General features: G+C 54.2%; 1 protein-coding gene across 1 annotated transcript; it reads left to right on the top strand.

The window, feature by feature from the left end:
• The first annotated feature begins 514 nt into the window (after positions 1-514).
• Positions 515-25,730, top strand: ASMT (acetylserotonin O-methyltransferase). The gene is given in 8 exon segments (XM_049871415.1): positions 515-664; positions 1,734-1,908; positions 2,869-2,998; positions 13,878-13,946; positions 14,999-15,117; positions 16,709-16,849; positions 17,811-17,933; positions 18,318-25,730. Coding segments are annotated over 8 exon segments (1,038 nt in total). The 5' UTR covers positions 515-595; the 3' UTR covers positions 18,530-25,730.
• Positions 25,731-27,924: the final 2,194 nt, after the last annotated feature.

The raw sequence follows: 27,924 nt of genomic DNA, 5'->3' as shown, positions 1-27,924 counted from the left end.
GGAGAAGGACATCATGCTTGGTAAAGTAGAGGGTTGGGGAAAAAGAGGAAGACCCTCAACGAGATGGATTGACACAGTGGCTGCAACAATGGGCTCACACATAGCAACGCTTGTGAGAACGGCGCAGGACCGGGCAGTGTTTCGCTCTGTTGTCCATAGGGTCGCCATGAGTCGGATCCAACTCAACGGCAATGAAGAGTAAGATTGAAAGCAAAGGAGAGAATCCCTTCGCACAGCTTTCCAAAGAGCCCTGAGCCGTGAAACTCAGCCCACCCCTCCCTCCTTCTCTCTGCATTCCAAGATGCCCAGTCCAATCCATAAAGTGATTAATCAATTCTAATGATGGGTGAGCATATTGGCTTGGATCTGTTCCATCACTGACGGTGCGATTTTAAGCCTGCAAACTCCTAAAGGCCAGGAGGATGAGGGGAAAGCCAGGGCGTGCCCCCAAGGATTGCAATCCCCTTAATAAGGTTAACGGCACTTTCTAGAATGACCCGCATTGTTCTCACTGCGGGGCAGCAGCACTCAGCAGTTGCCTGGTGCCCAGCCTGCTCACAGAGGGACCCCCAACCCCAAGTCTGGTGCTGAGAGAATGGACTGTTCAGAGGACCGTGCCTACCGCCTCCTGAACGAGTATTCCAACGGCTTCATGATCTCCCAGGTAGGGGTGCTGGGGGGTCCTTGGTACTGGGTGTGCCTGGGTTCATGGCTCTGGTGTTTCCATGCTGACTCAGAGCAGAGGGCTGGCCGTTTTTCACCCTGGACCCCTATGGCAGTAAGTCACCATCACGGACCCTGTCTCAGAACCGTGTTTTGTTGTTGTTTTTTTTAATAATTTATTTGTTGAGAATATACACAGGAGAACATATAGCAATTCTACCATTTCTACATGTATGATTCAGTGATGCTCACTACATTCAGAATGGTGTTCTCATTTATTTTATATTTTTATATTTATCTTGTCGAGAATATACCCAGCAAAATATACAATAACTTAACAATTTCTACATGTACAATACAGCGACATTGATTGCAGTCAGAATGGTGTTTTTATTTATTTTTTAATTAATTTTGTTGTTGGGAATCTACCCTGCAAATGTACAATAACTCAACAATTTCTGCACGTACAGTTCAGTGACGCTGATTACATTCAGGATGGTGTTCTCATATTTATTTTTAAATGAATTTTGTGGTTGTTGTTGAGGACATACCCGGCAAAACAAACACCCATTCAACAATTTCTACATGTACAATTCAGTGACATGGATGACATCCTTTACAGAGGCAAACGGCCACATCTTTTTTCCAAGGGGCTGCTGGTGGCTTCCAACTGCAGACCTTTTGGTTATCAGCTGAGTGCTTAACCCACCGCACCTAAACGTTAGGCTTCCAACACGTATTGGGGGGGGGGGGCACAATTCAGTCGTTAACAGGGAGATTGTAACAATGTGTGTCTAGGAGCAGGCCTGAAACTACCAGAATGTTGAACTGTTGTGTGCTAGCAGGATTTTGAGACTGAGGGTTGTCCCTGAGTGTGGCTCCCATCTGAGGGCCATCCCTGAGTGTGGCTCCCAACTGAGGGCCATCCCTGATCGTGGCTCCCATCTGAGGGCCACCCCTAAGCATGGCTCCCATCTGAGGCCATCCCTGAGTGTGGCTCCCATCTGAGGGCCGTCCCTGAGCATGGCTCCCATCTGTGAGCTGTCCCTTCATTTCCCTGCTGCTCTGAGGTCCTCTTCACTGCCTGTGAGCTGGGAGTGTTCGACCTCCTTGCCGAGGCCCCGGAGCCTCTGGGCTCAGCTGTGGTTGCCGCTCGTCTGGGCACCAGCCCCCGCGGGACGGAGCTTCTCCTGGACGCCTGTGCATCCCTGGAGCTGCTGACAGTGGAGATGAGAGGAGAAAGAGGTAAGGGCGCTTTGCAGTTGAAGGCGGTATTTCAAATGTGTATCCTTGGCACACATTTTTTTACAAAGGTCCGGGGAGTCCATATTTTCTGTTTTGTAGTCCTTATGGTCCATTGCAACAACTCAACTCTGCCCTCGTAGCTTGAAAGCAGCCAGAAACATCACGTAAACGAGTGTGCATGGCTGTGTTCCAATAAAACTTTATTTACAAACACAGGCGGTGGGCCAGAAGCGGTACACAAGCTATAGCTTTCTGACCTCTGTTCTAGAGGTTTGCACGTACTGACGTATGCAATCTCCATGAAGTATTCGATGAACAAGACAAAAACAAGGGCAGGAAAATCAGGGCAGAGCCATTTTTCATCAAATTGTTGTCATTGGGTGTGGCCGAGTTGATTCCGACTCAAAATGACCCCCGGTGACGGAGGAGAACTGCCCCACATGGTTTTCTAGGCTGTAGTCTTTACGGGAGCGGACTGCCAGTTCTTTCTCCCGAGGAGCCCCTGCTGTGTTTGAACCGCTGACCTTTCAGCCAGCAGACAGGCACCTCGCCATTGTGCCACTAAGTTTATTCCATTAAAGAGTTGTCAGTCATTATAAAAATACATTCTTATTTCAGTATTGGAGTAGTCTTTCTTGTAATGAATATGGTGATGGTAGATGGGAGGGTTTTTTATTTTTTTTTTAGAAAAGTGTTCTTACTTTACAAAATTCAAAATTGTCAACCCTACATGGATCACCGAAATCATTTTTGCCCCACCTGCCACCTCTGCTAAACCAACCTTTCCATGAGGTTTGCTAAGAGTGAGCCCACAGGTGTGTCCGTCGCAGGGTCACTGCAAGGAAACCCCACCTGTAGGCACGTGGACCCTCCCAGGTGGGAACCGAGTCGAAGTCACCGCATTCCCTATGTGGTCAGGGGCTCTGACTCCTTCATCCTGGCCTTTGTGTCTTTCTTCAGCTGTCTGTCAGAACACGGAGCTCTCCAGAACCTTCCTCGCCAGGGCCAGCCCCAAGTCTCAGCACAACATGCAGCTCTACCTGTCCAGGACAACCTACCTGTGTTGGGGCCACCTGGCTGCAGCTGTGAGGTGGGCACATGGCTTCAATGTTCTGATGGTGTTCCAGATCTCTGTGAGGGCTGCCTCAAAGGGGACCAGCGAATGCAAATGCTAGGTCTCTTGTACAACTGACCACCATATTGCTAGGTTTGGAAACTTATAGCCCACCTGAAATCACCTGGTGTGAGCCGTCAGCACGCACTGTTGTAATCTGGTTCCCAGTGACACGAGGTTCCATATGCTTTCCTTGTCACTGGGGGTGTCATCTGGGCTACTAAAGAGGCCCAGCAGGGAGGAATGGTAGGAAGGTGTGAGACAAGTCTGGGGGCTGGCTAGAAAGGTCACTGTTTTACTCCACACCAGGGATTCTCAGCCTCAGCACTGTAGACATCTGGGCTGGGTCATCCTCTGTGGTGGGACCGTCCTGTGCACTGTAGGCTACTGAGCAGTATCCCTGGTATCCACCCCCTAGTCATTCTCTGAGGTGGGGGCTGTCCTGTGCACTGTAGGGTGTTAGGAGCATCCCTGGTCTCCACCCCCTAGTCATTCTCTGTGGTGGGCCGTCCTGTACACTGTACGGTGTTAGCAGCATCCCTGGTCTCCACCCCCTAGTCATTCTCTGTGGTGGGGCCGTCCTGTACACTGTACGGTGTTAGCAGCATCCCTGGTCTCCAGCCCCTAGTCATTCTCTGTGGTGGGCCGTCCTGTACACTGTACGGTGTTAGCAGCATCCCTGGTCTCCACCCCCTAGTCATTCTCTGTGGTGGGCCATCCTGTACACTGTACGGTGTTAGCAGCATCCCTGTCTCCACCCACTAGTCATTCTCTGTGGTGGGCCGTCCTGTGTACTGTACGGTGTTAGCAGCATCCCTAGTCTCAACCCCCTAGTCATTCTCTGTGGTGGGCCGTCCTGTGCACTGTAGGGTGTTGAGCAGCATCCCTGGTCTCTACCCCCTAGTCATTCTCTGTGGTGGGGGGCCGTCCTGTGTACTGTACGGTGTTAGCAGCATCCCTAGTCTCAACCCCCTAGTCATTCTCTGTGGTGGGGCCGTCCTGTGTACTGTACGGTGTTAGCAGTATCCCTGGTCTCCACCCCCTAGTCATTCTCTGTGGTGGGCTGTCCTGTGTACTGTACGGTGTTAGCAGCATCCCTGGTCTCCACCCCCTAGTCATTCTCTGTGGTGGGCCGTCCTGTGCACTGTAGGGTGTTGAGCAGCATCCCTGGTCTCCACCCCCTAGTCATTCTCTGTGGTGGGGCCCGTCCTGTGCACTGTAGGGTGTTGAGCAGCATCCCTGGTCTCCACCCCCTAGTCATTCTCTGTGGTGAGGGCCATCCTGTGCACTGTAGGATGTTGAGCAGCATCCCTGGTCTCCACCCCCTAGTCATCCTCTGTAGTGGGGGCCGTCCTGTGCACTGTAGGGCACTGAGCAGCATCCCTGGTCTCCACACCCTAGTCATTCTCTGTGGTGGGGCCATCCTGTGCACTGTAGGGCACTGAGCAGCATCCCTGGTCTCCACCCCCTAGTCATTCTCTGTGGTGGGGCCGTCCTGTACACTGTACGGTGTTAGCAGCATCCCTGGTCTCCACCCCCTAGTCATTCTCTGTGGTGGGCTGTCCTGTGTACTGTACGGTGTTAGCAGCATCCCTAGTCTCAACCCCCTAGTCATTCTCTGTGGTGGGCCGTCCTGTACACTGTACGGTGTTAGCAGCATCCCTGGTCTCCACCCCCTAGTCATTCTCTGTGGTGGGCTGTCCTGTGTACTGTACGGTGTTAGCAGCATCCCTGGTCTCCACCCCCTAGTCATTCTCTGTGGTGGGCCGTCCTGTGCACTGTAGGGTGTTGAGCAGCATCCCTGGTCTCCACCCACTAGTCATTCTCTGTGGTGGGGGGCCGTGCTGTGTACTGTACGGTGTTAGCAGCATCCCTAGTCTCAACCCCCTAGTCATTCTCTGTGGTGGAAGCCGTCCTGTGTACTGTACGGTGTTAGCAGCATCCCTGGTCTCCACCCCCTAGTCATTCTCTGTGGTGGGCTGTCCTGTGTACTGTACGGTGTTAGCAGCATCCCTGGTCTCCACCCCCTAGTCATTCTCTGTGGTGGGGCCGTCCTGTGCAGTGTAGGGTGTTGGGCAGCATCCCTGATCTCCACCCCCTAGTCATTCTCTGTGGTGGGCCGTCCTGTGTACTGTAGGGTGTTGGGCAGCATCCCTGGTCTCCACCCCCTAGTTATTCTCTGTGGTGGGGCCATCCTGTGCACTGTAGGGTGTTGAGCAGCATCCCTGGTCTCCACCCCCTAGTCATTCTCTGTGGTGGGGGCCGTCCTGTGCACTGTAGGGTGTTGAGCAGCATCCCTGGTCTCCACACCCTAGTCATTCTCTGTGGTGAGGGCCGTCCTGTGCACTGTAGGGTGTTGAGCAGTATCCCTGGTCTCCACACCCTAGTCATTCTCTGTGGTGAGGGCCGTCCTGTGCACTGTAGGGTGTTGAGCAGCATCCCTGGTCTCCACACCCTAGTCATTCTCTGTGGTGAGGGCCGTCCTGTGCACTGTAGGGTGTTGAGCAGTATCCCTGGTCTCCACCCACTAGTCATTCTCTGTGGTGGGGGCCGTCCTGTGCACTGTAGGGTGTTGAGCAGCATCCCTGGTCTCCACCCCCTAGTCATTCTCTGTGGTGAGGGCCGTCCTGTGCACTGTAGGGTGTTGAGCAGTATCCCTGGTCTCCACCCACTAGTCATTCTCTGTGGTGGGGCCGTCCTGTGCACTGTAGGGTGTTGAGCAGCATCCCTGGTCTCCACCCCCTAGTCATTCTCTGTGGTGAGGGCCGTCCTGTGCACTGTAGGGTGTTGAGCAGCATCCCTGGTCTCTACCCCCTAGTCATTCGCTGTGGTGGGCCGTCCTGTGCACTGTAGGGTGTTGAGCAGCATCCCTGGTCTCCACCCACTAGTCATTGTCTGTAGTGGGGGGCCGTCCTGTGTACTGTACGGTGTTAGCAGCATCCCTAGTCTCAACCCCCTAGTCATTCTCTGTGGTGGGGGCCGTCCTGTGTACTGTACGGTGTTAGCAGCATCCCTGGTCTCCACCCACTAGTCATTCTCTGTGGTGGGGCCGTCCTGTGCAGTGTAGGATGTTGGGCAGCATCCCTGATGTCCACCCCCTAGTCATTCTCTGTGGTGGGCCGTCCTGTGTACTGTAGGGTGTTGGGCAGCATCCCTGGTCTCCACCCCCTAGTTATTCTCTGTGGTGGGGCCATCCTGTGCACTGTAGGGTGTTGAGCAGCATCCCTGGTCTCTACCCCCTGGTCATCCTCTGTGGTGGGCTGTCCTGTGCACTGTAGGGTGTTGAGCAGCATCCCTGGTCTCCACCCCCTAGTCATTCTCTGTGGTGGGGCCGTCCTGTGCACTGTAGGGTATTGAGCAGCATCCCTGGTCTCCACACCCTAGTCATTCTCTGTGGTGAGGGCCGTCCTGTGCACTGTAGGGTGTTGAGCAGCATCCCTGGTCTCCACCCCCTAGTCATTCTCTGTGGTGGGGGCCGTCCTGTGCACTGTAGGGTGTTGAGCAGCATCCCTGGTCTCCACCCCCTAGTCATTCTCTGTGGTGAGGGCCATCCTGTGCACTGTAGGGTATTAGCAGCATCCCTGGTCTTGACCTCCTAGTCATTCTCTGTGGTGGGGCCGTCCTGTGCACTGTAGGGTGTTGAGCAGCATCCCTGGTCTCCACCCCCTAGTCATTCTCTGTGGTGGGGCCGTCCTGTGCACTGTAGGGTGTTGAGCAGCATCCCTGGTCTTTACCTCCTAGTCATTCTCTGTGGTGAGGGCCGTCCTGTGCACTGTAGGGTGTTAGCAGCATCCCTGGTCTCGACCTCCTAGTCATTCTCTGTGGTGGGGCCGTCCTGTGCACTGTAGGGTGTTGAGCAGCATCCCTGGTCTCCACCCCCTAGTCATTCTCTGTGGTGGGGCCGTCCTGTGCACTGTAGGGTGTTGAGCAGCATCCCTGGTCTCCACCCCCTAGTCGTTCTCTGTGGTGAGGGCCATCCTGTGCACTGTAGGGTGTTAGCAGCATCCCTGGTCTTGACCTCCTAGTCATTCTCTGTGGTGGGGCCGTCCTGTGCACTGTAGGGTGTTGAGCAGCATCCCTGGTCTCCACCCCCTAGTCATTCTCTGTGGTGGGCCGTCCTGTGCACTGTAGGGTGTTGAGCAGCATCCCTGGTCTCCACCCCCTAGTCATTCTCTGTGGTGGGGGGCCGTCCTGTGTACTGTACGGTGTTAGCAGCATCCCTAGTCTCAACCCCCTAGTCATTCTCTGTGGTGGGCCGTCCTGTGCACTGTAGGGTGTTGAGCAGCATCCCTGGTCTCCACCCCCTAGTCATTCTCTGTGGTGGGGGGCCGTCCTGTGTACTGTACGGTGTTAGCAGCATCCCTGGTCTTGACCTCCTAGTCATTCTCTGTGGTGGGGCCGTCCTGTGCACTGTAGGGTGTTGAGCAGCATCCCTGGTCTCCACCCCCTAGTCATTCTCTGTGGTGGGCCTTCCTGTGCACTGTAGGGTGTTGAGCAGCATCCCTGGTCTCCACCCACTAGTCATTGTCTGTGGTGGGGGGCCGTCCTGTGTACTGTACGGTGTTAGCACCATCCCTAGTCTCAACCCCCTAGTCATTCTCTGTGGTGGGGGCCGTCCTGTGTACTGTACGGTGTTAGCAGCATCCCTGGTCTCCACCCACTAGTCATTCTCTGTGGTGGGGCCGTCCTGTGCAGTGTAGGGTGTTGGGCAGCATCCCTGATCTCCACCCCCTAGTCGTTCTCTGTGGTGGGCCGTCCTGTGTACTGTAGGGTGTTGGGCAGCATCCCTGGTCTCCACCCCCTAGTTATTCTCTGTGGTGGGGCCATCCTGTGCACTGTAGGGTGTTGAGCAGCATCCCTGGTCTCTACCCCCTGGACATCCTCTGTGGTGGGCTGTCCTGTGCACTGTAGGGTGTTGAGCAGCATCCCTGGTCTCCACCCCCTAGTCATTCTCTGTGGTGGGGCCGTCCTGTGCACTGTAGGGTATTGAGCAGCATCCCTGGTCTCCACACCCTAGTCATTCTCTGTGGTGAGGGCCGTCCTGTGCACTGTAGGGTGTTGAGCAGCATCCCTGGTCTCCACCCCCTAGTCATTCTCTGTGGTGGGGGCCGTCCTGTGCACTGTAGGGTGTTGAGCAGCATCCCTGGTCTCCACCCCCTAGTCATTCTCTGTGGTGAGGGCCATCCTGTGCACTGTAGGGTATTAGCAGCATCCCTGGTCTTGACCTCCTAGTCATTCTCTGTGGTGGGGCCGTCCTGTGCACTGTAGGGTGTTGAGCAGCATCCCTGGTCTCCACCCCCTAGTCATTCTCTGTGGTGGGGCCGTCCTGTGCACTGTAGGGTGTTGAGCAGTATCCCTGGTCTCCACCCACTAGTCATTCTCTGTGGTGGGGCCGTCCTGTGCACTGTAGGGTGTTGAGCAGCATCCCTGGTCTTTACCTCCTAGTCATTCTCTGTGGTGAGGGCCGTCCTGTGCACTGTAGGGTGTTAGCAGCATCCCTGGTCTCGACCTCCTAGTCATTCTCTGTGGTGGGGCCGTCCTGTGCACTGTAGGGTGTTGAGCAGCATCCGTGGTCTCCACCCCCTAGTCATTCTCTGTGGTGGGGCCGTCCTGTGCACTGTAGGGTGTTGAGCAGCATCCCTGGTCTCCACCCCCTAGTCATTCTCTGTGGTGGGGCCGTCCTGTGCACTGTAGGGTGTTGAGCAGCATCCCTGGTCTCCACCCCCTAGTCGTTCTCTGTGGTGAGGGCCATCCTGTGCACTGTAGGGTGTTAGCGGCATCCCTGGTCTTGACCTCCTAGTCATTCTCTGTGGTGGGGCCGTCCTGTGCACTGTAGGGTGTTGAGCAGCATCCCTGGTCTCCACCCCCTAGTCATTCTCTGTGGTGGGCCGTCCTGTGCACTGTAGGGTGTTGAGCAGCATCCCTGGTCTCCACCCCCTAGTCATTCTCTGTGGTGGGGGGCCGTCCTGTGTACTGTACGGTGTTAGCAGCATCCCTAGTCTCAACCCCCTAGTCATTCTCTGTGGTGGGCCGTCCTGTGCACTGTAGGGTGTTGAGCAGCATCCCTGGTCTCCACCCCCTAGTCATTCTCTGTGGTGGGGGGCCGTCCTGTGTACTGTACGGTGTTAGCAGCATCCCTGGTCTTGACCTCCTAGTCATTCTCTGTGGTGGGGCCGTCCTGTGCACTGTAGGGTGTTGAGCAGCATCCCTGGTCTCCACCCCCTAGTCATTCTCTGTGGTGGGCCTTCCTGTGCACTGTAGAGTGTTGAGCAGCATCCCTGGTCTCCACCCACTAGTCATTGTCTGTGGTGGGGGGCCGTCCTGTGTACTGTACGGTGTTAGCACCATCCCTAGTCTCAACCCCCTAGTCATTCTCTGTGGTGGGGGCCGTCCTGTGTACTGTACGGTGTTAGCAGCATCCCTGGTCTCCACCCACTAGTCATTCTCTGTGGTGGGGCCGTCCTGTGCAGTGTAGGGTGTTGGGCAGCATCCCTGATCTCCACCCCCTAGTCGTTCTCTGTGGTGGGCCGTCCTGTGTACTGTAGGGTGTTGGGCAGCATCCCTGGTCTCCACCCCCTAGTTATTCTCTGTGGTGGGGCCATCCTGTGCACTGTAGGGTGTTGAGCAGCATCCCTGGTCTCTACCCCCTGGACATCCTCTGTGGTGGGCTGTCCTGTGCACTGTAGGGTGTTGAGCAGCATCCCTGGTCTCCACCCCCTAGTCATTCTCTGTGGTGGGGGCCGTCCTGTGCACTGTAGGGTATTGAGCAGCATCCCTGGTCTCCACACCCTAGTCATTCTCTGTGGTGAGGGCCGTCCTGTGCACTGTAGGGTGTTGAGCAGTATCCCTGGTCTCCACCCACTAGTCATTCTCTGTGGTGGGGCCGTCCTGTGCACTGTAGGGTGTTGAGCAGCATCCCTGGTCTCCACCCCCTAGTCATTCTCTGTGGTGAGGGCCGTCCTGTGCACTGTAGGGTGTTGAGCAGTATCCCTGGTCTCCACCCACTAGTCATTCTCTGTGGTGGGGCCGTCCTGTGCACTGTAGGGTGTTGAGCAGCATCCCTGGTCTCCACCCCCTAGTCATTCTCTGTGGTGAGGGCCGTCCTGTGCACTGTAGGGTGTTGAGCAGTATCCCTGGTCTCCACCCCCTAGTCATTCTCTGTGGTGGGGCCGTCCTGTGCACTGTAGGGTGTTGAGCAGCATCCCTGGTCTCTACCCCCTGGTCATCCTCTGTGGTGGGGGCCGTCCTGTGCACTGTAGGGTGTTGAGCAGCATCCCTCGTCTCCACCCCCTAGTCATTCTCTGGGGTGGGGGCCATCATGTGACCTGTAGGGTGTTGAGCAGCATCCCTGGTCTCCACCCCCTAGTCATTCTCTGTGGTAGGGGCCATCATGTGACCTGTAGGGTGTTGAGCAGCATCCCTGGTCTCCACCCCCTAGTCATTCTCTGTGGTGGGGCCCGTCCTGTGCACTGTAGGGTGTTGAGCAGCATCCCTGGTCTCTACCCCCTAGTCATTCGCTGTGGTGGGCCGTCCTGTGCACTGTAGGGTGTTGAGCAGCATCCCTGGTCTCCACCCACTAGTCATTGTCTGTGGTGGGGGGCCGTCCTGTGTACTGTACGGTGTTAGCAGCATCCCTAGTCTCAACCCCCTAGTCATTCTCTGTGGTGGGGGCCGTCCTGTGTACTGTACGGTGTTAGCAGCATCCCTGGTCTCCACCCACTAGTCATTCTCTGTGGTGGGGCCGTCCTGTGCAGTGTAGGGTGTTGGGCAGCATCCCTGATCTCCACCCCCTAGTCATTCTCTGTGGTGGGCCGTCCTGTGTACTGTAGGGTGTTGGGCAGCATCCCTGGTCTCCACCCCCTAGTTATTCTCTGTGGTGGGGCCATCCTGTGCACTGTAGGGTGTTGAGCAGCATCCCTGGTCTCTACCCCCTGGTCATCCTCTGTGGTGGGCTGTCCTGTGCACTGTAGGGTGTTGAGCAGCATCCCTGGTCTCCACCCCCTAGTCATTCTCTGTGGTGGGGCCGTCCTGTGCACTGTAGGGTACTGAGCAGCATCCCTGGTCTCCACACCCTAGTCATTCTCTGTGGTGAGGGCCATCCTGTGCACTGTAGGGTGTTGAGCAGCATCCCTGGTCTCCACCCCCTAGTCATTCTCTGCGGTGGGGGCCGTCCTGTGCACTGTAGGGTGTTGAGCAGCATCCCTGGTCTCCACCCCCTAGTCATTCTCTGTGGTGGGGCCGTCCTGTGCACTGTAGGGTGTTGAGCAGTATCCCTGGTCTCCACCCACTAGTCATTCTCTGTGGTGGGGCCGTCCTGTGCACTGTAGGGTGTTGAGCAGCATCCCTGGTCTCTACCCCCTGGTCATCCTCTGTGGTGGGGGCCATCCTGTGCACTGTAGGGTGTTGAGCAGCATCCCTGGTCTCCACCCCCTAGTCATTCTCTGGGGTGGGGGCCATCATGTGACCTGTAGGGTGTTGAGCAGCATCCCTGGTCTCCACCCCCTAGTCATTCTCTGTGGTAGGGGCCATCATGTGACCTGTAGGGTGTTGAGCAGCATCCCTGGTCTCCACCCCCTAGTCATTCTCTGTGGTGGGGCCCGTCCTGTGCACTGTAGGGTGTTGAGCAGCATCCCTGGTCTCCACCCCCTAGTCATTCGCTGTGGTGGGGCCGTCCTGTGCACTGTAGGGTGTTGAGCAGCATCCCTGGTCTTCACCCCGTAGTCATTCTCTGTGGTGGGACCGTCCTGTGCACTGTAGGGTGTTGAGCAGCATCCCTGGTCTCCACCCCCTAGTCATTCGCTGTGGTGGGGCCGTCCTGTGCACTGTAGGGTGTTGAGCAGCATCCCTGGTCTCCACCCCCTAGTCATTCTCTGTGGTGAGGGCCATCCTGTGCACTGTAGGGTGTTGAGCAGCATCCCTGGTCTCCACCCCCTTGTCATTCTCTGTGGTGGGGCCGTCCTGTGCACTGTAGGGTGTTGAGCAGCATCCCTGGTCTCCACCCCCTAGTCATTCTCTGTGGTGGGGGCCGTCCTGTGCACTGTAGGGTGTTGAGCAGCATCCCTGGTCTCCACCCCCTAGTCATTCTCTGTGGTGAGGGCCATCCTGTGCACTGTAGGGTGTTAGCAGCATCCCTGGTCTTGACCTCCTAGTCATTCTCTGTGGTGAGGGCCGTCCTGTGCACTGTAGGGTGTTAGCAGCATCCCTGGTCTCGACCTCCTAGTCATTCTCTGTGGTGGGGCCGTCCTGTGCACTGTAGGGTGTTGAGCAGCATCCCTGGTCTCCACCCCCTAGTCATTCTCTGTGGTGGGCCGTCCTGTGCACTGTAGGGTGTTGAGCAGCATCCCTGGTCTCCACCCCCTAGTCATTCTCTGTGGTGGGGGCCGTCCTGTGCACTGTAGGGTGTTGAGCAGCATCCCTGGTCTCCACCCCCTAGTCGTTCTCTGTGGTGAGGGCCATCCTGTGCACTGTAGGGTGTTAGCAGCATCCCTGGTCTTGACCTCCTAGTCATTCTCTGTTGTGGGGCCGTCCTGTGCACTGTAGGGTGTTGAGCAGCATCCCTGGTCTCCATCCCCTAGTCATTCTCTGTGGTGGGGGCCATCCTGTTCACTGTAGGGTGTTGAGCAGCATCCCTGGTCTCCACCCCCTAGTCATTCTCTGTGGTGGGGGCCGTCCTGTGCAGTGTAGGGTGTTAGCAGCATCCCTGGTCTCCACCCCCTAGTCATTCTCTGTGGTGGGGCCATCCTGTGACCTGTAGGGTGTTGAGCAGTATCCCTGGTCTCCACCCCCTAGTCATTCTCAGTGGTGAGGGCCATCATGTGCACTGTAGGGTGTTGAGCAGCATCCCTGGTCTCCACCCCCTAGTCATTCTCAGTGGTGGGGGCCGTCCTGTGCACTGTAGGGTGTTAGCAGCATCCCTGGTCTCCACCCCCTCGTCACTCTCTGTGGTGGGGCCGTCCTGTGCACTGTACGGTGTTGAGCAGCATCCCTGGTCTCCACCGCCTAGTCCTTGTCTGTGGTGGGGCCTTCCTGTGCACTGTAGGGTGTGGAACAGCACCCCTGGTCTCCACCCCCTAGTCATTCTCTGCTGTGGGGCCATCCTGTGTACTGTAGGGTGTTGAGCAGCATCCCTGGTCTCCACCCTACTAGTTATTCTCTGCAGTGGGGGCCGTCCTGTGCACTGTAGGGTGTTAGCAGCATCCCTGGTCTCCACCCCTTCGTCACTCTCTGTGGTGGGGCCGTCCTGTGCACTGTACGGTGTTGAGCAGCATCCCTGGTCTCCACCGCCTAGTCCTTGTCTGTGGTGGGGCCTTCCTGTGCACTGTAGGGTGTGGAGCAGCATCCCTGGTCTCCACCCCCTAGTCATTCTCTGTGGTGGGGCCGTACTGTGCAGTGTAGGGTGTTGAGCAGCATCCCTGGTCTCCACCCCCTGGTCATTCTCTGTGGTGGGGCCATCCTGTGTACTGTAGGGTGTTGAGCAGCATCCCTGGTCTCCACCCAGTAGATGCCAGTAACACCCTACCATTCAGTCGTGACAACCAAAATGTCTCCAGAATGGCCAGTGTCCCCAGGGGTGGGGGCGGGGTAGAAACACCTCCAGCTGAGAATCCCTGATGTACATTTTCTTTCTTAATTATTTTAACATCATTCACTCCTTGATCCCGGGTTGGTAGTTTAGCTGTGAAAACACCGGGGCTGAGTTTTGACATTTATTTTGTGAAATGCACATTTCTTCGTATCATTTACACACTTCTAATTGTTATTTGACGTCTACATGAGGCTCACCAGATGTACACGTCAGTGGTCACTAAATGTGTGGGTCTTGGACCTCAGGACCTCAGTCTTTCTCTCTTCCCAGAGAGGGCAAGAACCAGTACACGAAGGCGTTCGGTGTTCCCTCCAACGAGCTCTTCACGGCCATCTACAGGTGAGGCCCTGGTTGGGACAGGGGGATGTTTGTGTTGAAAATGTCTGCAGGAGTGAATAAGTATGCCTGCATAGAACGACTTGGAAGGAACCACGCCTGGCATTGTCGTCTCAGGCTCATGGCACCCCCATGTGTGTCCGAGTAGAACCGTGCTCCATGGGGTTTTCAGTGGCAGATTTTCGGAAGTGTAGATGGCCAGGCCTTTCTTCCTACTGCTTCGTAGTCTAGAAGGTCTGCTGTAACCTGTTCAGCATCATAGCAACACGCAAGCCTCCACTGACGGGTGGTGGGTACATATGAGGGGTGTTGGCTGGGAATTGAACCCAGGTCTTTCTCATGGAAGATGAGAATGCTACCCCTGAACCACTGCTGCCCCCAACACACTAGATGCCAGTATCAACCCCTTCCCTCAGATGTGACAACCAAAATGTCCCCAGACTTTGACAACTGTCCCCTGGGGGGCTAAATCACTCCTACATGAGAACTACTGCCCATAGATGGCTGGGTTGATAGATAGATGATGGGTAGATGGATAGATAAATACATAGATAGCTACACAGATGATAGATGGATGGATGGATAGCTAGGTGGCTTATGACTGAAAGATTAAAAAAAAAATCAAACCAGTTGCCGTCAAGTTGACTGAATCATGGCAACCCATGCGTGTCAGAGTAGAACTGCGCTCCACAGGGTTTTCTATGGCTGATTTTTTGGAAGTAGATCACCAGGCCTTTATCCTGAGGTGCCTCTGGGTGGACTCGAACCTTGAACCTTTCAATGTAGCCAAGCACATTCACTGTTTGTGCCACCAGGCACTCCAGAGAACGTTTCGTTGCCACCACACTCGGGTCCCCCTGAGCTGGGGAAGCACGGGGGCAGCCCTTGGGCCCCCATCCTGAGTAACACCACAGCACGATAGCCTGTGATTAGCTTCACAAAGGCGAGACTTGCAACGGCACTGTTGGGCCCGGGGTCCGGCTCCTTCCTCGGCAGAGGGTGACCTGTGTCACAGCTGTGGGTCTGTGTGAGTCTCACCGGGTGGTTCCCTCCAGGTCCGAGGCCGAGCAGCTGCAGTTCATGTGAGGCCTGCAGGAGGCATGGAGCGTCCATGGGGGAGCCGTGATGGCCGCCTTTGACCTATCACCCTTCCCGCTCATCTGTGACCTTGGAGGTGAGCGTTGACCCCAGAGGTGGAGCCGGTCCACAGATCCAGTGGGGGAACCTTGTGCTTACCTGTCGTGGTGGTTGTGGTTGTTAGCTGCCGTCCATTCGGCCCCAACTCATGGCGACCCCATGTACAACAGAACGAGACGCTGCCCACTCCTGTGCCATCCCCGTGATCGGTTGCAGATCAGACCGTTGTGATCCGTAGGGTTTTATAGGCCTGGAGATCTCCTTCCAAAAATCAGGGTTTGAACTGGCTCACAACGATTCAGGAATGGTTCAGTCATTGCTGACGTCAACAAGGGCAGCATATGCGTTGCCTAGCAACCAAATCTGTTGCTGTGGGATTTTGACCCGACTTGGAAACAGCAGGGCCCCACTCAATGATGACAGCCCACTGTGCCACTTTGAATGTGTGTCACCTCCACAGTCCTGCCAATAATCCAGTCTCTGCATGGATCCCCAAAGTTTTGGGAGTCTGGCGCGGGAGATTGGTTTATTAGCAGGACTATTCAAAGCCGTGCGGTTGGCCGCCGTCTTTGAGCAGGGCATAGCTGTTGCCTACGTGGGTCGAAATCCCACAGGCAACAGATCTGGTTGCTAGGCCATGCATAGTTGCCCTTGTTTACGTTGGCAATTACCGAGCGGTTCCTGAACCGTTCCAAACCGGTTTGAAGCCCTGCCAAAAAATCAGCCGCTGAAAACCCTGTGTAGTGCAATTCTACTCTGACACACGTGGGGGCACTATGAGTTGGGGTCGACTTGATGGCAACTGGTTTGTAACAGTCTCTGGGTGGTGCAAACAGTTAACATGCTAGGCTGCTCACCACAAAGTCGGAGGTTTGAATTCACCCAGAGGTGCCTTGGAAGAAAGGCCTGGCAATCTGCTTCTGAAAAATCAGCCACTGGAAACCCTGTGGAGCACAGTTCTCCTCTGGTACACGTGGGGGCGCCATGAGTCAGTCAATGGCAACTGGTGGAGAGCTCCTTGGGGTGGAAACCTGAGAAATAGTCCCAGGCTAGCACTCTCCAGGACTCTGAGCATGCCTGCGTGTGGTGTTGGGAAGGGTCCTCCTTCCTCGTTTTTTCCCAGGCTCTTGCCTTGAGTGTCTGCCTGGGGCTTCCCACGTCCTCCTTGGCTTGGCTGTTGTCTGTCCTTGGCTGGACAGGGCCCTGGCCTCCAAAGGACAGAGAGAAATCATAGATCGGGCAGAGGGTTGAGGCACGGGCCCGCTCGTCAAGGAAGATGAGCAGAATTCAGGGACTTGTAACTGATGGTGTAGAAGCCGTGGGTGGTGCAAACGGCTAACCCGGTTGGCTGCTCGCCGAAAGGTTGGAGGTTTGAGTAAAGGCCTGGCAGTGTACTTTCAAAAAACCAGCCACTGGAAACCCTGTGGAGCACAGTTCTACTCTGATACTCACGGGGGCACCAGGAGTAAGGGTTGACTCTGCGACAACTGGCTTTTAAATGATGAAGTAACCTGAGGAACTGGGGTGGGGAAGACCCAGCCCCAGGCCTGGAGCACCCAGTGTTAGTGGCGTGGGAGGTGTGTGAACACCCACATGCCCCGTCTACTGTCTCCCACCTGCACATCCAGGCGGTTCCGGGGCGCTGGCCAGGGAGTGTGTTTCCCTGTACCCTGAATGCAGGGTCATCGTGTTTGACGTGTCGGAGGTAGTACGGATGGCAAAGAAGCACTTCTCATTCCCAGGGGAGGAGCAGGTCAGCTTCCGAGAAGGTAGGCTTGTCCGCAGGGCTCGGGGGTAGGCTGTGTCCACAGGGAAAGGAGATGTCCACGGGGCTCGGGGATGGGCTGTGTCCACAGGGAAAGGAGACGTCCATAGGGCTCAGGGGTAGGCTGTGTCCACAGGGAAAGAGAGACATCCACGGGGCTCGGGGGTAGGCTGTGTCCACAGGGAAAGGAGACGTCCACGGGGCTCAGGGGTAGGCTGTGTCCACGGGAAAAGAGAGACATCCATGGGGCTCAGGGGTAGGCTGTGTCCACAGGGAAAGGAGACGTCCACGGGGCTCGGGGGTAGGCTGTGTCTATGGGGAGAGAGAGACTTCCATGGGGCTTGGGGGTAGGCTGTGTCCATGGCGAAAGGGAGATATCCACAGGGCTCAGGGGTAGGCTGTGTCCACGGGGCTTGGGGCTAGGCTGTGTCCACAGGGAAAAGGAGACGTCTGTGGGGCTCACGGGCGGCCGGATGCTGACTGCTGCTGACGGACGTTTGACGTGGCTTCCTCGACCCTCTGGATAATCCGCCCCCCCCCAAAAAAAGACCTCTTGCCATCCAGTTGATTCCGACTCAGCAACACTATAGGACAGAGTAGGACTGCCCCATAGGGTTTCCAAGGAGTGGCTGGTGGATTCGAACTGCTGACCTTTTGGTTAGCACCTGAGCCCTTAACCACTGTGGCACCATGGCTCCACCCTCAACTTTGTATTCAGGAGGAGCCCCTCGGTGGTGCACAGGGTTAATGTGCTCAGCAGATAACTGAAAGTTTGGTGGTTTGAATCCACTCAGAAGCGCCTCAGAAGAGAGGCCTGGTGACCTACCTTTGAAAAACCAGCCATGGGAAGCCCTGTGGGCACAGTTCTGCTCTGACACACGTGGGGTCGCCAGTTCCTTTGGTCTCGTGGCAAAGGCAGCAGTTGGTGGTGGACGCGATTGGGCAGGTGTTCCATTTCCTTACAGGAGATTTCTTTAAAGACCCTCTTCCAGAGGCGGATTTGTACATCCTGGCGAGGGTCCTGCATGACTGGACGGATGAGAAGTGCTCACACCTGCTGGCATGGATCCACCACACCTGCAAGCCAGGTGGGCTGTGGATGCTACTGTTGACGGTGTGGCTGTGGGATGGGAGATCTCGGGTGAGGGTTGGCCACGGGGCTGGGGTGTGCGACGGAGACCTGCAGGGTGGTCAGCCAGTCCTTGCCTGTCTGTCTGTCTGTTCGTCCATCTACCTGCCCACCTGCCCACCCACCCAGTCATCCACCTATCTGTCCATCCGTCTGTCCATCCGTTTGTCCATCTGTCTATCTATCCATCCATCCATCATGTATCTATCTCTATCATCCATCCATCCATCCATCCATCCATCCATCCATCCATCCATCCATCCATCCACCCACCCACCCACCCACCCACCCACCCACCCATCCACCCACCCACCCACCCGCTCTGCCTCCCCTCCCTCCCTAGGCGGTGGCATCCTGGTGGTTGAAAGCCTCCTGGACGAGGACAGGCGAGGGCCCCTGACCACCCAGCTCTATTCTCTGAATATGCTTGTGCAGACCGAGGGCCGGGAGAGGACCCCAGCCGAGTACAGCACCCTCGTCTCCTCGGCCGGCTTCTGGGGCTTCCAGTTCAAGAAAATAGGGAAAATTTACGATGTTATTTTAGCCAGGAAATGACTCCACTCGCTGTGTCAACCAGGATTCTCCAGAGAGGCGGAACTGTAGGATGGCTGTCTGTCCGTCTGTCTGTCCATTCACCCATCAGTTTACCATCCATCTGTTTATCATCTACCTGTCTGTCCATCATCCATCTGTCCACCCACCCAACCACCCACCCACCCATCTATCATTTATCTATTTCCTATCACTTATTTTTTGTCTATTATCTGTCATTATCTGTCTACTATTTTATCTATCTGTATCATCTGTCATCCATCCATCATCTATCATATATCGTTTTATCACCTGTCTGTCTTCTGTCTTGTCTCTCTGTACATATCTGTGTACGTGTACGTGCGTGTATGTATCTATCTATCATCCATGTTTACGCCTACGCCTGTATCTATCCCTCCTCTATCTCCACCTCCACCCCAGACATATCTGTATCATCTCTGTTTCACAGTTGGGTTGGATGTCACAGATTGAACTCTGTCCTCCAGGAAGATACTGTGGCATCGATGAAGCAAGCAGGCGATGTCGTTAATATTATTGGAACCAATCCTTTATGTGGCAGGTTTGGGAACAGGATTTTTGTTTTGTTATCCGTTAAGCTGAAAGAGACTGTAGCAGAGTAGATGGGTGCTAACCCGATCCCCACTGAGTGGTATCTTACCAACGGGGAGAGCAGACGACTAGATGGGTGCTAACCCGATCCCCACTGAGTGGTATCTTACCAAAGGGGAGAGCAGGCGACTAGATGGGTGCTAACCCGATCCCCACTGAGTGGTATCTTACCAAAGGGGAGAGCAGGCCACTAGATGGGTGCTAACCCGATCCCCACTGAGTGGTATCTTACCAACGGGGAGAGCAGACGACTAGATGGGTGCTAACCCGATCCCCACTGAGTGGTATCTTACCAACGGGGAGAGCAGACGACTAGATGGGTGCTAACCCGATCCCCACTGAGTGGTATCTTACCAACGGGGAGAGCAGACGACTAGATGGGTGCTAACCCGATCCCCACTGAGTGGTATCTTACCAAAGGGGAGAGCAGACGACTAGATGGGTGCTAACCCAATCCCCACTGAGTGGTATCTTACCAAAGGGGACAGGAGACGCAGGGTTGGGTCACACCGGGGAAGCCAGTGCCCACGTTGGGTCACACCGGGGAAGGCAGTGCCCACGTGAAGACGTATGCACAAGCCTACGATCCTTGAGAATTGTCGCTAGTCACGGGAAGCTTGGAGAGAGGCAGGAACAGATTCCCCTCAGGGACTCAGAAGGCATCAGCCTGGCCCTTCCCCTGAACGTGGCCTCCCAGCCTCCAGAACTTGAGAGACAATAACATTCCGTTGTTTAAAGCCATTGGCCTTGTGCTATTTTTTTATGGCTGCCCCAGGACGCTAAGACGTCCTTCCTTTCTGGGGCTTTTCCGATGTGGCAGTGAGGGTTTCCACTTCTTATTTTCCTCTTGTATACACTTCAGAAAACTGGAATTTGGTGCCATCTTTCCTCTCGGCCTGATCATTTCTTTCCCACTGGAAGGTGAGAAGACAAAACAGAATGGGATCGTTATTACACCACGGGAGGTAAGAAACGGCGGTTGTTGTTTGTCGTTAGCCGCCATCTGGTCGCCCGACGCATGGCGCCTCCGTATCTGTCCGAATAGAAGTGTGCCCCACGGGGTTTTCAATGGCTGGTTTTTCAGAAGTAGATCACGAGGCCTTTCTTCCAAGGCACCCCGGATGGACTAGAAACTCCAACCTTTATGCTAGCAGCTGAGCGCGTTCACTGTTGGCACCACCCGGGGCCTCCTTTCTGAATTTTGTGAGCTCCTGACTCTCAACCTGCGGCACCTGGGCCCAAACGCCAAGACACCTGAAACTCCTCGAAAACCAAACCAAAACAGTTGTAGCCCAGTTGACCCCGACTCATGGTGCCCCAGGAGCCCTGGAGTCACAGTGGTTAAAGCTCTCAGCTGCTAGCCGAAAGGCCGGTAGTTCGAAACCACTAGCCGCTCCGTGGGAGAAAGACGTGGCAATCTGCTTCCATAAAGATTCCAGCCTTGGAGACCCTAGGGGGCAGTTCTGCTTTGTCCTAGAGGGTTGCTGTGAGTCAGAATCGACTCAACGGCAGTGGGTTTGCTTTGGTTTTGGTCATGGGACCCCCATGTGTGTCAGGGTACAACTGTGCTCCGCAGGGTTTTCAAAGCCTGGTTTTTCGGAAGTAGGTTGCCAGGCCTTTCCTTCTAGGAGCCTCTAGATGGATTTGAATATCAACCTTTCGGCTTGTAGTTGAGTGCTTAATCACTTGTTCCGCTCAGGGCCTTCAGGAAATGGTGCCCCCATCTCAGACTTGAAGTCTAAGCAAGCACTAAGGCTGTCTGTTTCTTTTGGGACGTGCAGCCCGTTGAAGAGGCATCTGTCGCGGAAGAGAGAGCGGGGAGAAGGTGCAGAATTCCATGACACCTTTTAAAATTAGATGAAGCAGGAGGGAAGGAGAATATGGGGCATCTGGGTGTCTCTCGAGTTCTCGGAAACCAGGCAGCCTCATTTTAAAGTGTCCTGTCAGAGTCGGGGAATGACTTTAACACGGGTTTGTGATGGTCGGGGAATGGACGAGCTGGTCACGCCTGAGGGAGTGTGTTCAACTGCCAGTCTGTGGGGCCCCAACTTGAGCTAGGTCATAGTGGGTCACTGTCCTTGGGGTGACCTAGGCCCACTGCTGTGAGTGGGGTCCCTGTCCTTGGGGGTCTCATGGGCTCACTGCTGAGAATGGGGTCCCTGTCCTTGGGGGTCTCATGGCTCACTGCTGAGAATGGGGTCCCTGTCTCTGGGGGTATCCTGCTGAGAATGGGGTCCCTGTCCTTGGGGGTCTCATGGGCTCACTGCTGAGAATGGGGTCCCTGTCGCTGGGGGTGCTCTGGGCTCCCTGCTGAGAATGGGGTCCCTGTCCTTGGGGGTGCTCTGGGCTCACCGCTGAGAATGGGGTCCCTGTCCTTGGGGGTCTCCTGGGCTCACTGCAGAGAATGGGGTCCCTGTAGTGGGCTTCCAAAGGTGCGTGGGCAGCTCATTGTGGGGGACCTCAACTTATTGGGGAATAAAGATTATTTTTGATAAATCCCCACTCCAGCAATGTCCTGCCAAATCGCCCTCCCTCAGGGGAACGAAGCCTCGTTTGATGCCGGACTTCTCCAGTCCCGTGGAGATCCGTCTGTGCTTGCCCGCCTGCCTGCCTGCGTGTGCGCATTTATCTGCCAGCCATCTGTTACGTACCTATCTCATCTCTCTATTTAATCTGTCTGTGTACCTGGCAGGAGGCCTGGTGGCACAGTGGTTAAGAGCTCGGCTGCTAACCAAAAGATAGGCTGTTCAAATCCACCAGCTGCTCCTTGGAAACCCTGTGGGGCAGTTCTCTGTCCTATGGGTTCGCTATGAGTTGGAATCGACTAGATGGCACCTAAAAACATCTACCTGTCTGTCTGTCTACCTGTCTGTCTATTTGTCTATCTGTCTACCTACCCTACCTACCTGTCATCTATCTATCTTTGGCAGTGGTTCTTGACTGGGGGTGATTCTGTCCCCCAGGGGACACTTGGCCATGTCTGCAGACACTTGTGGTTGTCAGAACCAGGGCAGGGGGTTTCTATTGCCATCGAGTGGGTGGAGACCAGGCATGCTGCTCAGTACGCTGCAGCGCACAGGACGGCCCCCACCACAGACGATGAACCAGAGCCAAGTATCTGTGGTTCCGAGGCTGAGAGACCCGGGGTGAAGCCAGGAGCACGTAGACTTCACTGGTCATGTTCTCTGCAGTGACAAACTCGGCTTCGAGGGCTGAGTACCTTGATGAAAAGGTCTCCCGGTGCAATGGCAGGAGAGTGTGGACGGTGGCCCGGGAAGGGTCTGCTTCTCCACCTGGGGGCAGGGACATGAGAAGGTATTTGAAAGACCTTCTTCATTTTTTTTTTTTTTTTTAAATAATACCTAACTGTGTTTTAGGAGAAAGTTTACACAGCAAATCAGGTTCCCAAGTACAGTTTTTATAGAGATTGTTCCATGACCTTGGTTATACTTTTCACACTGTGTTAGCGTTCTCCTTATTTCTATTCTTGTTGTTCTGTTTCCATCAATCTAGCTTCCCTGCCCCTTACCCCTTACCCCTTACCTTCTCATCTGTGTTTGAGGGTAAACATGGACTGTTTGGTCTCGTATAGTTGATTATTTAAGGGAGCATGTTACTCACGGATGGTATTGTTTATTTTATAAGCCAACCTATTATTTGGATAAAATGAGATCTCTGGGAGCGGCTTCAATTCCAAGTTTAAAGGGTGTCTCAGGGCGATAGTCTCAGGGGTTCCTCTAGTCTCTATCGGTTCGGTAAGTCTGGCCTTTTTTAGGAACTTGAGTTTTGTTCCACATTTTTCTCCCATTTTATCCAGGACCTTCTATTGTGTACCTGGTCAGAACAGTTGGTAGTGGTAGCAGGGCACCGTCTAGTTCTTCTGGTCTCAGGCTAGATGAGACCATGGTTCAAGGCCTTCTTTATTTAAAAAAAAATTATTTTATTTTATTTTTGGTAAAAACGCAGAGCAAAACACACACAACACAGATGTTGAGAAGAGACAAGGACATTCCTGCAGAGCCAACAGAGAGAGATAAGCCTTCCCCTAGAGCCAGTGCCCTGAATTTGAACTTGTAGCCTCCTAGACTGTGAGACCATAAATTTCTGTTTGTTAAAGCCACCTGCTTGTGGTATTTCTGTTATAGCAGCACTAGGTGACTAAGACATAGGCAGAGATCGGAGCGATGCTGCAGAAGTGAAGCCAAAGAACTCCAGAGGTGGCCGGCAACACCAGAAGCCAGGAGAGAGGCCAGAGGGTGCAGTACGTCCTCACCCAGGTGGTCCCTGTGGATGGAGCAGGTGGGTGGCTGTGCTTGGGCGCAGTCCCCAGGCGGCTCTGCAGGGGGCACTCCTGCTCCACGCGCCCTTCTACTGAGGCTCGAAAAAGCAGCCTCTCCGCAGAAAGCAGAAATCTTAGCCTGGGTTTTCAAAAAAAAAACCAGATGTTGTCTTAATGAGACCGTTTTGGCAGACTCCCCGCCCTTCTAATTAAGATACAATTTTAAAATATAGTTTATTTTTGTTGTTGTTGAGAATATACAGAGCAGAACGTACGCCAGTTCAGCATTTCCTACATACGCAATGCGGTGACGCTGGTGACATCCTTTGAGTTGTGCAACCCTTCTCACCCTCCCTTTCTGAGTTGTCCCCCCCCCCCACATTAACATAAACTCGTTGCTTCCTGTATTTCCTGTCTAACGTTTCCAGTTGCGTGGTTAGTCGGGTCCCATGTAGATAAAACCAAAACCCGCTGCCGTCGAGTCCGTTCCGACTCATAGCGACCCTCTAGGACAGAGTAGAACTGCCCCATAGGGTTTCCAAGGAGCGGCTGGTGGATTCGAACTGCCGACCTTTTTAGTTAGCAGCCATAGGACTTTAACCACTGCGCCACCAGGGTTTCCCCCATACAGCTAGATCTTGAAGATGCACAATGCTCAAGGCAGAAATTCCTCACTAGTTAAGCTAAACTACTGTTTGGTTTTAAGAAGACTTCAAGGGGATATTTTTTGTTTAAAGTTTGAGGTTGAAAGATTATCTCCGGGCAATGGTTTTGGGGGTTCATCCAGCCTGCGTGGCTCCAGGAAGTCTAGATTCCATGAGAATTTGAAAATTCTGTCTTACACTTTCCCCCTTTTGATGTTGCCTTAATGAGATCATTCTGGCAGTGCCTGCTCCCCACCCCCCAGGAGTTCTGTGGGAGAAAAGACCTGGTGATCTGCGTCCTTTAAGATTACAGCCTAGGAAACCCTATGGGGCAACACTTTAAATATGTGTGGTTTATTATGTGTCCATTATGCATCAACAAATGCTTACTAAAACACGATAGCGGTGGGGATGCTGACCTGGGACTGTCCTCCGGCTACCTGTCTGTCACTGACGCTCACCTCTGCCAAGCTCGTTCCTGTTTGAGCCAGGGAGCCGGGCACCTCGGACGCGAGTAGATACTCTCCCCATGTCTTTGAGATTCGGTTCCTGACCACAGTGGAGCCTCGCTGGCCATAAAACACTCAAACCCGTTTTCCTTAGCGTTTTAGTTACCACAGGCTATTGTAACAGCTACGACAAGGCGGTGGCTTTGAAGAACAGGAGTTTATTTTCTCCCAGCTCTGGGGGCTAAAAGCCCGAATCAGGGTCTCAGGGTCTCAGCTGTGTCAGTTCCTTCTGCGGCCCCTTTTCTAGCTTCTGGTGTCTGCTGGCCATCCTTGCTGGTCTTTCGGTTGTCGACAGCCCCCATGTGGTGTCTGTCTTCCCCTGTGTGTGTCTCTCTGTGTCTATTCTGCTTTTTTTTTTTTTTAATATAAGACACCACTCACCAGAGTTTAGCTTTAGGATCTACCCTACTCTGTTATGACCTCATTAATATAATTTTAAAAAACCCAAACCAGCTGCCTTGGAGTCGATTCTGACTCTCGTTCACGGCAACCCTGTGTGTGCACTTCTCAAGGCTGTGACCTTTTGGAAACAGATCACCCAGACTTTCTTCTGAGGCACGTCTGGGTGAATTCAAACTTTCAGTTAGTAAACCGGTTGTCATCAAGTTGATTCTGACCCATAGCGACCCTAAAGGTCGGAGTAGAACTTCCCCATAGGGTTTCCAAGGTTGTTCACCTTTATAGAAACATACTGCCACATCTCTGGTGGGTTTGAACCACCAACCTTTTGGTTAGCAGCTGAGCACTCAACCACTCAACTGCTTAAATGTTCGCGCCATCCAGGGAACACATCGCCTAAGAAAAACAAACCTTGTTTCCTTGTATTTATCAAGCCTTCTCTATGACATTCCAGGCAAAGGGCTGAGCTCTGAGGAGACGTGAGCAAACGTATCCACCGTGGTCCCTCCCTGCTTGGGACTTGTATTCCAGAGCAATCCGGTGTTTCCATGGAGCCCTGGTGGCACAGTGGTTAAGAACTACGGCTGCTAACCAAAAAGGGTCAGGAGTTCGAATCCACCGGCCACTCCTTGGAAACCTTATGGGGCAGTTCTGCTCTGCCCTCCAGGGTGTTATGAGTTGGAAACAACTTGACAGCAATAGATTTGGTTTGGCTTTGGTTTTGGTGCTGGGTTCATCGGCGAGCCTTAGCTGGTGCCCACGCTTAGGGGTTTTATCGCACTGGGATGCTGGGAAGAGGGTGGGAGAAGGGGGGCGGGGATGGCCACAGGCTTCGCTGCGTTTGATGAAGGGCAGGTGATAGGAAATATTATCACTAAATCAGGTCCTGCCTGGGCTTGCTTTCTTTATTGAAAGGTCATGACATTGTGGACCACGAAAAGCCCCAAAAGTTGTGTTTGTCTAACTGAGCATTTAAGGCAGGAGAGGTTATCTGTGATTCCCGGAAGCAACCCACTTACAGACCAAAGCCAGCGTTTGATGAAATTCCACGAGGGGTTCTGCTGCTGCCCGAAGGCTGGTTAGTTGCAGCCACCCTGTGGGGTTGGTGGTGACCCATGCTGACCCTCAGCACACTAACCATGCCATCCTGGTCCACCTGCAGGCACACAGGTGAGCTTCTGTCCTGACACCATCCAGTACATTTCTTAGCTGCACCCAGGAGGACGCCGACCTCTTTAATGACCCCGTTTCCCTTGTTTTGTGGGTTTTTTTTCGGTGAAAAAATTACTCCACATTGCCTTCTATCGTGGGTTCAATGGAGTCCTTCCACCCCCACCCCACCCAAAAAAAAGTTCAAGTCCTTGCCTCAGGGCCTTGTTTGGAAATAGGGTCTTTGCACCACGACTTTGAACCAGAAGGAACCAGAAGCCCTGCTTTGCAGGTGTGATGAAGGCAAGGATCTTAAGACGAGATCGTCCTGGACTAGCAAACCTGGAACCCAAACCCGTTGCCGTCGGCTCCGACTCCTAGTGACCCTTTAGGACAGAGGAGGACTGCCCCATAGGATTTCCAAGGCTTTACGGAAGCAGACTGCCACATCTTTCTCCCTCGGAGTGGCTGGTGGGTTCAAACCGCTGAGCTTTCGGTTAGCAGCCGAGCTCTTAACCACCGCACCTCCAGGGCTTCTTTTTTGGGATTAGACTGGGTCCTGAATCCAACGGTGGGAGCCTCAATGGTGCAAGCAGTTTGTGATCGACTACAAACCTAAAGGTTGATGGTTTGAACCCCCTCAGAGGCTCTGCGGAAGAGGCCTGGTCATCTGCTTCCATGACGATGACAGCCTAGAATACCCAGGGGGACTCAGTCTTCCTCTGTCACACATGGGGTCGCCAGGAGTTGGGACTGACTCGGCGGTAACAGGGTTGGTTTTGGGTTGTAAATCCAATGACTGGGGTCCTTAGAAGAGACAGAATCGGAGCTGCAGAGACAGAGGGGAGATGCCATGTCAAGACAGAGCAGAGATGGGAGTGATGTTGCCACAGGCCCAGGAACTCCTGGGGCCACCAGGACCTGGGAGAGACAGGAAGGACCCTCCCCTGGAGTGTCTGGAGGGAGAGCGGCCCTGTCCACACCTTGGTTTTAGACTTCTGGTCTCCAGAACTGTGAGAGAATACATTCCTGTGGCCTTAAGCAACCCAGTGTGTGGTACTTTGCTACGTTGGCCCCAGGAAGCTCGTTTGGGGGTGTGTTTCCATATTGTCTTTTCTCCCAAACAAGCTGGTATTTGGGGGCAGCCTCTTGCCCTTCCTCTGATCTCATTCCACCAAAGGGCTTGAGGATTATACAATGGTTTTCTGATCTTTGGGTGGGTAACTGTCTTAGTCCCTGGTGCTGTTATAACAGAAATGCCACAAGGGGGTGGCTTTAACAAACAGGCATTTATTTTCTCACAGTTCAGGAAGCTAGAAGTCCTAATTCAGGGTACCGGCTCTAGGGGAAGGCTCTCTCCCTGTCGGCTCTGGGGGAGGGTCCTCGTCTCAGCTTCTCTAGTGTTCTTCTCGGCATTCCTAGGTGATCGTCACGTGGCGTCTATCTTCCCCTGTCTGTGCTGGCTTCTCTCTGGGTCTAGCCTGCTCTTTTTATATCTCAGGAGTGACTCGGTTTAGGTCCTACCCTACACTGACACGGCCTCACTAACATAACAAAGAAAATCCTATTCCCAAATGGGATTACATCCACACGCGTAGGGGTTAGGATTTCAACACTTGTTTTGGGGGGACACAATTCAATCCGTAACAGTGACTATATATATATATACATACACACACACAACCCAGCCATGTCTCTGCTGGAAACTGGGAAAACCCTGTTGTTGTTGGGTGCCGTTGAGTCAGTTCTGACTCACGGTGATCCCATGTGACAGTAGAACAGCCCCATATGGTTTCCAAGGCTGCAGTC

Source organism: Elephas maximus, chromosome X (genome assembly GCF_024166365.1).
Source record: "Elephas maximus indicus isolate mEleMax1 chromosome X, mEleMax1 primary haplotype, whole genome shotgun sequence".
Classification (NCBI taxonomy): Eukaryota; Metazoa; Chordata; class Mammalia; order Proboscidea; family Elephantidae; genus Elephas; species Elephas maximus.
This window is presented reverse-complemented; position numbering and strand designations above follow the sequence as displayed.